At 34.1% G+C, this 12434-nt stretch overlaps 1 protein-coding gene across 4 annotated transcripts in view; it reads right to left on the bottom strand.

Moving 5' to 3' along the window:
* The window catches only part of CEP85L (centrosomal protein 85L), a 127145-nt gene that overhangs the window by 36224 nt on the left and 78487 nt on the right, over window positions 1-12434 (bottom strand). For all 4 annotated transcript variants that reach the window (XM_012739129.3, XM_012739130.3, XM_012739126.3 and 1 more), the window contains one exon: window positions 2955-3134. In XM_012739129.3, coding sequence (XP_012594583.1) covers window positions 2955-3134 — 180 coding nt within the window. The remainder of the gene's footprint in view (window positions 1-2954; window positions 3135-12434) is intronic.

The raw sequence follows: 12434 nt of genomic DNA, 5'->3' as shown, positions 1-12434 counted from the left end.
TACTAAAGCTAACACTTGTCCATAGTCTGGTTTCTTTCATATCTTATCTAATTTCTTTTAGTTCTAATGTATAACTTTTATTAAAATAAATTCATTTGGAAAAATTATCACATCCCATTTTATGTATTCATCAATGACATTAGGATCTATTTATTACCTAGAGTAAGGAGTAATACTGATAAGACAAATAAATCCTATTATTTATTGGGGCTTTCTCAGGATTAAAGGTGAGTGTGCTGGTGTTACAGTTTAACTTGTGATCAAAATGAAAAAACGGAAAAAACACACTGCTGGTGACCATATAATACAATTCCATTTTAAAATCTGAGGCCCAGAGATCTTTAGATTCTTAATGACAAGTCAGTCAGTCAGAGTTGGAATTTAAATCTAGACAGTCTGACTGAATGTCAATGTTCTTTCACTTGGTCCATACACCTCATTGGCAGGTTCTCATAAATTCTCTAGCAACCAGCTATGCTTGGATTCCCAATCAACCAAGTCTGCTCTTGCCTTAGCAAATGATCCTATAAGTTACAAAAGTAAACAGGATTAACTAGCCTGTTTTACTAAATGCTCTTTAATTTAGTCAATTGTTTAAATGTGGCATAATGGTGCCCCAAAAAGCAGCAACTGGAATAGATCGGCCATGCTGTATGCATGCAAAGATGTCCTAGCTTTCCTCTTTTTCTTTTGGTTGGCCAACTGTCTTTGATGTCACATGTTAAGCTTGCTGCCCTTGATCACAATTCCTGTCAACATTCTCTTACTGGACACCATCTCTGTTATTTGTTGATCACATGTTGATCACACATAATTATTAAGTCCTGGGTTTTTTCAGCCCTGCTCACCAATGAGAAGTTCTTTGTGTTTCTCTTTTTTTGGTAACTGCCACTGCCAAGTTTTGTGTTGTTTCAGACTAACAGAGATTTCTAAAGTCTAAACTACATGAATTTCCTCCAGGTAAATGAGGCATCACTGAATAAATCTTCTCTATTTTATATGTAAATGATTAATTTTTGCCTTTCAAAAAGGCATGATGTAATACTGATACCAATCCTAGAAGGTAACAGGAGGGCCATGTTTCAGAACAGATTTACAAACAGTTATTTTTCTTCATTTTAAATACAATGATTAGAATAAAATAAGTTAGTGAAGAAATATTTCCCTCTAAATTTTTTTATAAATCATTATTATTAAAACCAAAGGATAAGCTGTAGAGTTAAATTATCTTGAGTTTTACCTTTGTTTTTTTTTTCCTTGTCCCATATTTTTTCTTTGTTTTAAAAGGGGGTACAGTATATATTCACAGGGTCTTTGTGAAAATTAGAATTAAATGAGAAAATGCACTTAGTGTACATCAACATGTCTGGCTCCTAAATGAAAGAGCTCATCAAAGGGTAACTTCCACTATTATTGTTATCAGATTAAATGTTTTTCTGTCACAGAATCAGTCATAATCAGAATTCTGGAGAGTAAATGCAGAAGGAAACAATGTAATCCAATCTTATGTGGGCCTAAAGTGCTATATATTTAATAGTTGATCTGTTATCAGTGAGCCTACTTTCTAGCCTCTGCACTTCCTTCAGGAACTCAAGCCATCGCATGTGCTCTGACACAAACTCTATCCTCTACATTCACTCTCTCTCAAGTTTCCCTGGTACTATCTTTCTATTCTTCACTGTTTCGCTCAGAGAAGCTATTCCTCTTCTTTTCTAAGAGTAACTCTGCCACACTGGCATCTGTTATCAACCTTTCCCTATGTTTCTTAGGGAAAGACATGCATGCTTCACCATGCACCCACTCTGACATCTTTGATCTCTCTCTAACTGCTTTCTTTATCCCTTTATTTGTGGCTATCTCATGGTTCCCCCCCCCTTTCACAAAAATTACCCAAAAGAATTTATTCATTTATTCAATATGCCAGGCACCATGGATGATGCTGCATATGCCACAGTGACACATACACATTTCTCCCACATGTATATGACCAATGAGTACATAACCTCCTTGCTTCCTCAGTTGTGGTACTGTATGAAGCCCCCAGAATAAAGAAAAGAAACAAGAAAGAAGTATTTAAGTTCTTTCAAGTTAACTAAGATAAAAAGACATCAGGTGGCTGAGATAGATCATGTAAAATTTTTTCCAGTTTTAGAAAATAAAAATTTCAACTCACATGCATGTATGTACACGCACAAAGATGTCAAATTCTCTATTTATAGTGCCAAACCTATCTGAAGAAATCACAGTGATCTGATCCAAGACCACTTGAATGGAAGGCTCACTTAATAGAATAAGCTGGGTATATCAAAAGAGAAGTCTAAAACCAATTCTGCCACTAAGTAGTAGCTCACAGATCTGTGTCTCTTCAATAAATTAGGGCTAACGCATGTTTTACTTGATCTTTAAAGACACTATAATGGAATGAGATGAAATATGTGAAAATGCTTTTAATAAAAGCAGAAAGATCAAATAAATTTTATATATATGTGTGTATATATATATGCAATATACATATATATATGTATTCAGCTTTTAGCTACTTATTCTGAATCAGGGGCTTCAGCTTAATAACTTGAAGTCACATCATTATGAAACATAGACCACCTTCATTTAATTTACTAACACTTTATGTCAAACATGACAGAAAAGTGAAATCATAGACTCCATTCCATTTTCTCCATGATAGAAAAAGGAGAACAGTTATTGGTATAGGTAACTGACTTTCTAACTCACTATTGGTTAGAAAGATATAATATAAAGGAGTATTTTTATCCCTCAAGGAAATCCTTGGATTTTCACAGATAGCACAGGGTTTCTCAAAAGTTACTAAAAAAATTAATCACTTCCATATGGTTGTATAAGCTGGTAGGACACCTGGCACAGGGTAAATGACAGACAAATAATATGCTGAAGTAATATTGTTGACCTAATACAACTTTATTAAAAATACCTACTTTTTCCTCCAGTTTCTTTTTCTCTTCACTAAATTGGCTTATTCTTTGTTTGAGAAACTCATTGAGTTGTAAAACTTCTTTCTCAGTAGATGCAAGTTTTTGCTCAAGTTCCTCTTGCTGGGCATGGGACACTGATTCCTCTGAAAATGGAGACTGGAGTGACGTGTTCTCATACTGTGGCTATTGGGAAAGGAAAACAAAGCAAGTAAGACTTTAAAATATTACTTGTCTTGAACAAATTGAAAGAAATTGGAAATGAGACATAGTACAAAGGATATTAGAGACTTTAGCAACAGACAGACCTTGACTTAAATCCCAGCTCTTCTGCTTCCTAGTTAAGTATTATGATTACAGCAAATTACTTACCATGTCCACACCTTGTTTTTCTCAACAATAAAATAGAAATAATAAAGCCTACTTTGTAGGATATTTTAAAGAATAAGGTATTAAGATTCCTAGCACATAACAGAAGCTTAATGAAAGGCAGTTATTATTTGGTTTTAAAGTATACCTGGAAATGTAAACAGTACATCAGATATATTCATAATATAAACGTGAAAGTTCTACGGAAATAAATAAAAACAACAAAAAAAAAATTCCTTCACAGGCAATCATTTACAGCTAATATTCAATTCAATAAGCATTAATAGAATGTTTCCCTAACTAGAAAGTAAGGTCCATGAAATCAGGGATTTTTGTCCTTCTTAAGGTGCTCAATATTCCTATTGCTAAGAGCAATGTCTGGCACAAAATAGGTGCTCAAAAAATAATTCCTGAATGAATAAATGTATTATTGTTTCTATGAGAAAAGCTTTGATTAAAATTCTTTTGAAGGGAAAGATCTCCTCCCTTCCCTTCATAGGATTAAAACCTAGAAGGGAGGACAGGTAATACAAATACTCCCTCAAACAAATCAGAAAGTGATAGTGCTATAAGCTATATCAACAAAACACTATGGGAAAAAAAAGGAAACATATTGTTTTTCTATTTATTCAACAGATTATTTACTACATACATATGTTAGGCATTGTGCTAGGTCCTAAGGATTCTACATTTAATAAAACGATATCCCACCTTGGACCTTGTAAGTATCACACACACAAAAAAAGATCCCCCCCAAAAAGAAAAATAAAAGAAAGAAAAGAACAACTAGCTAGTTGTATGTGTAGTAGCTATAGGAAAGTATTACAGAAGTGAACTTGAACTAAGCCTTGAATAACTGATACTTTTCCCCAAAGGTGGGCATGCAATTCAGTAATTACATAAATAAGCATTTATCACATGCAGGGTTATTTCAAAGATGGCAGACTCAGGCCCTGCCCTTTATGAACTCAAATTTTAATCACAGGCATGAGGGAAACCCTTTAGATAATTATAACATAGGACACAATATTATACGGTAGCCAAATAAAAGCCATGTGAAGTACAAAGTATCGGGATAGGGGAGGATAAATGAAGACATTGAGCAAATGAGGAAAAAGGCTTTACTGGGGAGGTGGCTTTTGAGATAGATTTTGAAAAATAGGATTTTGACAAGAATGGAGAAAGGAAGAAAAGCAGTCTAGAAAGAACATTAAATAAAGATAAAAGACAGTATATGCAGACACTATTTGTTTCTATTTATGCGGAGAGTATCATGTCATATTTATAAGCTAAATTTAAAAACCCAAGTCAGGACCTTACTGTAGAATCCCAACGTTCACAGTTCAACCTTAATTTGTAGGCAATGGAAAGATAGTGATGGCTTTAAAGGAAAAAAGTAACATGATTTAAGAAGAGTGTGAACTCTACCTTGTAAATCTCTGTACTTTCTGGCATTTACCCCAGTGCCTAGACTCTCAGTAAGTTTTGATGAAAGGGAAAAGAAGAGGGAAAAAGGGACAACAGAGTGCAAGAACAAAAGTGACAAAACTGGAGGCAGTAGACAAGATAACCTAGAGGACACTGAGAATGGATATGGATGTATCAATTGAAGAAATTATTCTAACTAATTTAGTTGAAAAGACAAAAGGAGCTGAAATAGAACACTGAGAACAGAACACAGAAATTCTAGAAGCAGAGAGAATTCAGAGAAAATTGTTCAAATGTGAATGTATAATAAATGTTAAAGATAACCATAGTTTGAAATTTTGAGCCTAAGTAATATGAAAGATTATATTTTGAGCAGAGGTTAAGTAGGAAGCACAGGTTTAAACAGATATACTTGATTTTAATTAGAGCCTATTGATATTGTGATTCCAGTTGAACATGCAAGTAGAGAAGAAAAACATGCAGTTAGAGAGGTAGATCTAGAACTCAGGACAATGGCTAGGCTAGGAAACTATAAAAAGTTAATACAGACTTCCAGTTTCCAGCCCAGCATGTAAGGAGATTAGAAGCAGCCAATTTATTCTAAAAAGAATAAAATGCTGAACAAACTAAAATATCAACAACTCTTCTAAAATCCATCAGAGTAGTGAAGGCACAGGGCAAACTGCTGCCTCCAAAATTAGACAAAGACACAGATGGATCCAGAGAATCATCCACAAGCAAAAGCCTCCATGCAAACCAATGCTGGGGTAGGAAAACCTTCACTGTAAGTTAAGGGTTCAACTGGACAAATATCAAAGTTAAAAATTCCATGGGGACCCAGTCAAAGGGGGACCCCCACACTTTGAGTTTTACCTTTAGGAGTTCTATAAAATCCTTGTAGTAACTATCAGAGAAAAATCCCCTCCAGTTTCTGGTAGGAGAAGAGGAAAGGGAACCATTTAAAAATATTCCAGAGCATTATGTTCTTCTTAAAAATGCCTACTTAAGGAGAAACCATTTTACCAGAGTCAAAACTGCTGGAGTTTTATCAGAGCTAAACCTAGCTAGGGGAAGAAAACACCCAACTCTAGCCAACTCTAGCCTTCCACATGGAGGAAGGAAAATACACAAATCAAACTCCCTCTCCACTTCCATGTGGAGAAAGGGAAATACCTACTCTACCCTCTTCCAGCCATCCTGTCCCACCTCAAGGTGATGAACAAACAAAAAAACTGAGAAAACTGTGAAGTTCACAATCCAGGAGAATAAGCTCATCAAAAGAGAGAACTAATCATAGGATTCTAGAATATTCCCCCTCCCCCACACTTTACCATTACATAACTAAAGGCCTATTTACCACACTTACTAAACCCAGGACTATCATGTCCACTTTCAACAAAATATTAGACGACAGTTTACAAAAAGGCAAAAACCACAGTTTGAAGAGAATGAACAAGCATAAGATATAGAGTCAGATATGGCAAGAATGTTAAAATTATCAAACCAGAATTTAATTTCAGAATATTACAGGGGTACAAATGTTTTGGTTACATGGATTGCTTTTGTATTGCTTGAGTCAAAGTTGTAAGTGTGCCCATCACCCAGATAGTATACCTTGTACCTGATAGGTATTATTTCACCCAATCCCTCCTCTGACCTCCCATCTGCATGATTTCTGTTGAGTTTTACTTCCATGTATGCACATGAGTGCTGATCAGTTAGTTCCAATTTAATAGTGAGTACATGTGGTGTTTGTTTTTCCATTCTTGCAGTACTTCACTTATGAAGATGGTCTCCAGTTCCATCCAGATTGTTGCAAAAGGTATTAATTCGTTTTTATGGCTGACTAGTACTTCATGGTATACATATACCACATTTTATTAATCTATTCATGAATTAATGGGCACTTGGGTTGATTCCACATCTTTGCAATTATAAATTGTGCTGTAATAAATATTTTTAAGTGCAAGTGTCTTTTTGATGAAATGACTATTTTTTCCTCTCTGGGTAAATATCCAATAGTGGGATTCTAGATCAAATACTAGGTCTACTTATAGGTTTTTGAAGAATCTCCATACTATTTTCCATAGAGGTTGCACTAGTTTGCAATCCCACCAACAGTGTGTATGTGTTCCTCTCTCTCTACATCCATGCCAGCATCTATTGTTTTAGGACTTTTTGATTAAAGCCATTCTCACTGGCATTAGGTGATATTTTACTGTGGTTTTGATTTGCATTTCTCTGATGACTAGTAACGTTGAGCATTTCTTCATTTGTTTATTGGCCATTAGTCTATCTTCTTTTGAAAAGCTTCTGTTCATGTCTTTGCCCACTTTTTCATAATGTTGTTTGACTTTTTTCTTGCTGATTTGCTTAAGTTCTTTATAGATTCTGGTAATAATTAGCCCTATATTGGATGTGTAGTATGTGAATATTTTCTCCAATTCTGTAGGTTGCTTATTTGCTCTGTTGATTGTTTCCTTGGCTGTGTAGAAGCGTTTAAATTTAATCAAGTCCCATTTATTTATTTTTGTCGTTACTGTGATTGCCCTCTGGGTCTTCTTCATAAATTCTTTGCCTAGGCAAACCAGGAATCTTTTAAAACTGTAACTAATACGATAAAGGCTTTAACAGTAAATATAGACAACATGGTAAGAACAGACAGATAATGTAAGCACAGAGATAGAAATTCTAGGAAAGAATAAAAAAGAAATGTGAAAGATCAAAAACACTAACAGAAATGAAGAAGGCCTTTGATGAGCTGATTAGAAGACTGACTGAGGAAAGAATCTCTGAGTTTGAGGATGTGACAACAGAAATTTCCAAAACTGAAAAACAAAGAGAAAAAAGACTTAAAAAAGATAACAGAATATCCAAGAACTGTGGACCAACTACGAAAAGTATAAACGTAAGTAATGGGAATACCATAAGGAGAAAAAGAAAAATAAGCTCTATTTGAAACAGTAATGACTGATAATTTCCCCAAATTGATGTCAGACACCAAACCACAGATCAAGAAGGTCAGAAAACACCAAGCAAGACAAATGCCAAAAAAAACTATACCCAGGCATATTATATTTAAGCATCAGAGAATCAAAGATAAAGAAAAAAATCCCAAAAGAAACCAGAGGGGGGTAAAACCTTACCTATAGAGGAACAAAGATCAGAATTATATCCAACTTCTCCTCAGAAACCATGCAAACAAGAAGACAGTGGAGTGAAATATTTTCTCTGTTGAGAAAATAAAACCACCAACCTATATCCTACAAAATTATCCTTTAAAAGTGAAGGAGAAATACAGGCAAACAAAAATTGAAGGATTTTGTTGCCAGTAGATCTGCCTTGCAAGAAATGTTAAAAGAAGTTCTTCAGGGAGAAGGGAAACGATATTGGTCAGAAACTCAGATCAACATAAAGAAAGGAAGAGCATCAGAGAAGGAATAAGTGACTATAACATAAAAACCTTTATTTTTCTTATTCTTAATTTATCTAAGTAAGTTTGTTGAAAATAGCAGCAACAATGTATTTGATTACATATGTGTGTGTGTGAATACACATGCTTAAATATGCTTGTATATAAGTAAAATGAATGACAATGATACAATGGATGAGAAGGAAGATGGAAGATTTAATAGGATTCTGTTATGATAAGGTACTTGTACTACCTGTAAAGTGGTATAGGGTTATTTGACAGTAGACTTGGATAAGTTGCAATGTATATGCAAATTCTAGGCCAATCACTAAATAAAGTAAAAAGAGAAATATAACTGCTATGATGAAAAGAGGTCCATGCCTGTAATCCTAGCACTTTGGGAGGCCAAGGCAGGAAGTTCACTTGAGGCCAGGAGTTTAAGACCAGCCTGGGCAACACTGCAAGGCTCGCTCTCTACTAAAAATAAAAATATATCAGGTAGGCACGGTGGTGCACATCTGTAGTCCTATCTACTCAGGAGGCTGAGGTAGGAAGACTGCTTGAGGACAGGAGTTTCAGGCTATAGTGAGACTATGATCATGCTATTGTACTCTACTCTGGGTGACAGGACAAGACATTATCACTACAAAACAAACAAACAAAATTAAAAGAGAAAATGGATTCACATAAAATGCTCAATTAAAATTACAAAAGACAGAAAAAGTATGGAAGACAAAGGAAAAATAGAGAACATTAACAAATACAGTGGATATTAATCCAACTATATCCATAACCACTGAACATCAATAGTCTAAATGCACCAATTAAAAGATAAAGATTGTCAGAGGGGATCCCCAACTATACATTCTCTATAAGAAACACAGATTAAATAAAAAGACACAAATGAATACAAACTAAAGGGATAAAGAAGATATGATACTAGCACTACTCAGAAGAAAGTGGAAGTAGCTATATATTAATCAGAGAAAGCAGACTTCAGAAGCAAGGAAAGTTGTCAGGGATAAAGAGGGACATTACATAATGACAAAGGGGTCAATATTCTAAGAAGGTGTATTTTTAACAATATTTAGGGTGTATTATTTAACAACAAAGCAAACCTGGAACAGACAGATACCTGTGATGGCCCCTCCTTACCTCCTCACCCACATCTCTTACAACTACCCTACTCTCATTTTACGTTTCATCCATATGGAATACTTTGTAGTTTTCCAAATATATTATCTCCCCTCATTTCTTTGGGCCTCTCCGCATGCTGCACACTATGCCTCAAGCGCTATTCCTACCCCTTCACCAGACTAAACTAGTGTAGTTTATCAGGTTCTCAGATTAGATAGCCCTTCCTACAGGAAGCCTGACTTGACCTTTGGAAGACTAATTTATATGTTTGTAGAAGGGGTTTCTAAAACACTTCATATAACATTTTGAAATTATCTATTGTTTGTCTGTGTTCACCATTAGACTACACATTCCTTGAGGGCAAAACCAACTTCATTCACATTTATATTACTAAAACCTAAATGACCTAATCCATAGTGAATAAAAATAACTTTTAAGGAAATGGATAAACATGTTTTTGATATAGTCTCCCTCTATGGACTTTGAGATCCATAACAGGCAAAAACTGTTCTTCATTTATGTAGCCCCAGTACTTAACACATTAGATGTTTAACGTTTTGTTGAACAGGCTCATTTGTAAAGGCGGGACTCATTTATTAAATGTTCATTAGAACCAAAGGAGTTGGTGGTAGAAAAAAAAAATAGCTGAAGGAAAAAGAAATAGGAAAAAAAAAAGATATAATGGGGAAAAAGGATAAAATGGAAAGAAAATAACAAATGACGCAGCAATGAAGCTTAGAAAGTTTCATATTACTCAGTATTACTTGGTTGGTCTTTTCAGAGCACATGTATATACAGAAAGAAGAAACCCCTAATCTTTTTTACTTAACACAATGAAAACGTGTCTTTCAAATTTCGTTTTTCCATGAAGGCCTATTAACCACAGATGGAAATTTTGGTGTACTGTACATATAAACTACTCTTTGGTTCTACCAATTCTACCCCTAAAACTATTTAGAAAGGTTTGGATTTTAGAATAAAGACATAGTTCTCATTCTCTACCGATGAGACTAAGTGACATCTATTGCAAGGATAGTGCAAGTTTTTAACAGGCAAATGGAAGTTCTCTCTCAAGCATATGCTTTTTATGTATAAATTCATAAAAGAATGTTATTTTTATTTTACTAATTGACTTAATTTACTCTATAATATAAAGAATATTAAAAGCATAATTTTCTTTGTCTAATGTGCTCTGGAATTAGGAAGAACAAACTATGGATCAGAAAAATAGGCATATGCAAAATGTTAGGCATAAAAAATAAAGCTGTTGTTCATAGATCCAAGGTAAATATTCTAATGCTAAAGAAATATTTTATCTTATCTGTTGTTTTTTCTAATCCTTGACATTTTATTAGCTCTCTGTATATCTACCTACTGATAAAAGTTTATCTTATATGTCTATTATACCCATATAGTATTTAAGATTTTCTTGTATTTCCTTTTATGAATTTTCCTTCTCTTTTAAAATCAAACTTCTCAATGATAATTCTCCATATAATTCAAAATCCTCCTAAATATTTTTAACATATCCTTCCAGATCTTTTTATCTGTCCTTGCAGACTGACTTGGAGAGCCCTCTACTGGCCTGATATTGTGTCAAAAAAATTTGTTTCATCATTCAGATTACCTATTTTCACATGTTTTCAGTAATATAATAATTGCATAATTAAAGTAAAACTGTTATTCAGAATGACAAAGAGAAAATGAATGGTTCTGCTAAAAGACTTATTAAATCAAATTATTCTACTTATATAGCATAGGAAAACCAATTTTAAATAAATGTACACTATTAATCTCTGTACAGCACCATAAAGCCTTGCTATCATGTGACAGAAGTGATAGATGAGACCACATTACAATGTATTTTTATATACTAGTAACTAAAGTATGAAAAACAAGTTGGAATCTATGTTAAATGCCTCCGCCTCAGGTAAATCTGATGGTTATCTGGTCTTTAATATTTCATGATTTTAACATATCAATGCCTTTAGTATTTATTAACATGTTAGAAGATATAATGAAAGGGAAAAAGTCCACTTAAAATGATGTTTTTTAAATCTAGGAATAAAGACCTTAATGAAGACGACAAAAAAAATTTCTGCAAAAAAAAGTATACACTACCACAAAGTTATCAGGCCTCACTTTTGATCCCAATAAAAATGTCAACAGTTTTATTTTCTTTTGGAAATAAGCCAATTATAAAGTTTATATAGAAAAACATGCAAACAAGTGTTTTGAAGACAGAGTCTCACTGTATTGCCGGGGCTAGAGTATCGTGGCATCATCAGCCTAGCTCACTGCAACCTCAAACTCCTGGGCTCAAGCAATCCTCTTGCTTCAGCCTCTTAAGTAGCTGTGACTACAGGCATGCCACACATGGCTAATTTTTTCTATTTTTAGTAGAGATGGGGTAACACTCTTGTTCAGGGCTCAGGATGCTCTTGAATTCCTGAGCTCAAGAGATCCTCCTCGCCTCTGCCTCCCAGAAAGATAGGATTACAGGCATGAGCTGCTGCACCAAGCCTAAGAAAAACTCTCAAAAAGAAGAGTAACAGTTAGGGAAAGTAGCCCTTCCAGTCACATAAATTTTGTTATAAAGCCTCACAAACTCTGTGTTCCCATTAGACTGTACTCTCCTTACAGGCCAAACTACTAACATTATTCACATTTCTTTTCCTAGGACCTAGACACTACCTTACCCCTTTTAAAACGAATAAAATAGATAAGAAACAGATAAACATGTTTTCCTAAATGGTCTCTCCACCTGTAAGTTTTGAGATCAGTAAACGCAGGAACTATTATTCATTTTTATGACATCAGAATTTAGCATAGTTGATTTTTAGTCATTGTTTTGTTAAATGGGTTCATTTGTAAAGGTGAGACTCATTTATAAAATACTCATTAGAATTAGACTTCATGGTAGAAAAAATTACACAAAGGAGAAAGGAATAATAATATAAACAGAAATTACAATAAATTTGGAAAAAGTACATTCAAATCAAATTACAGATAAAAGGCTAATTTCTTTCATATATAAACGGCTCCTGAAACAATAAGCAAAAACCTAAAACCTAACATAAAATATAAGCAAAAGGATATGAAAAACAATTCACAGAAAAAGAAATGTGAATTGGTCCTAA

This window comes from Microcebus murinus, chromosome 5, assembly GCF_040939455.1.
Source record: "Microcebus murinus isolate Inina chromosome 5, M.murinus_Inina_mat1.0, whole genome shotgun sequence".
NCBI classification, from domain to species: Eukaryota; Metazoa; Chordata; class Mammalia; order Primates; family Cheirogaleidae; genus Microcebus; species Microcebus murinus.
Note: the sequence above shows the minus strand (reverse complement) of the source record. Positions and strands in the feature narration are given on the sequence as shown.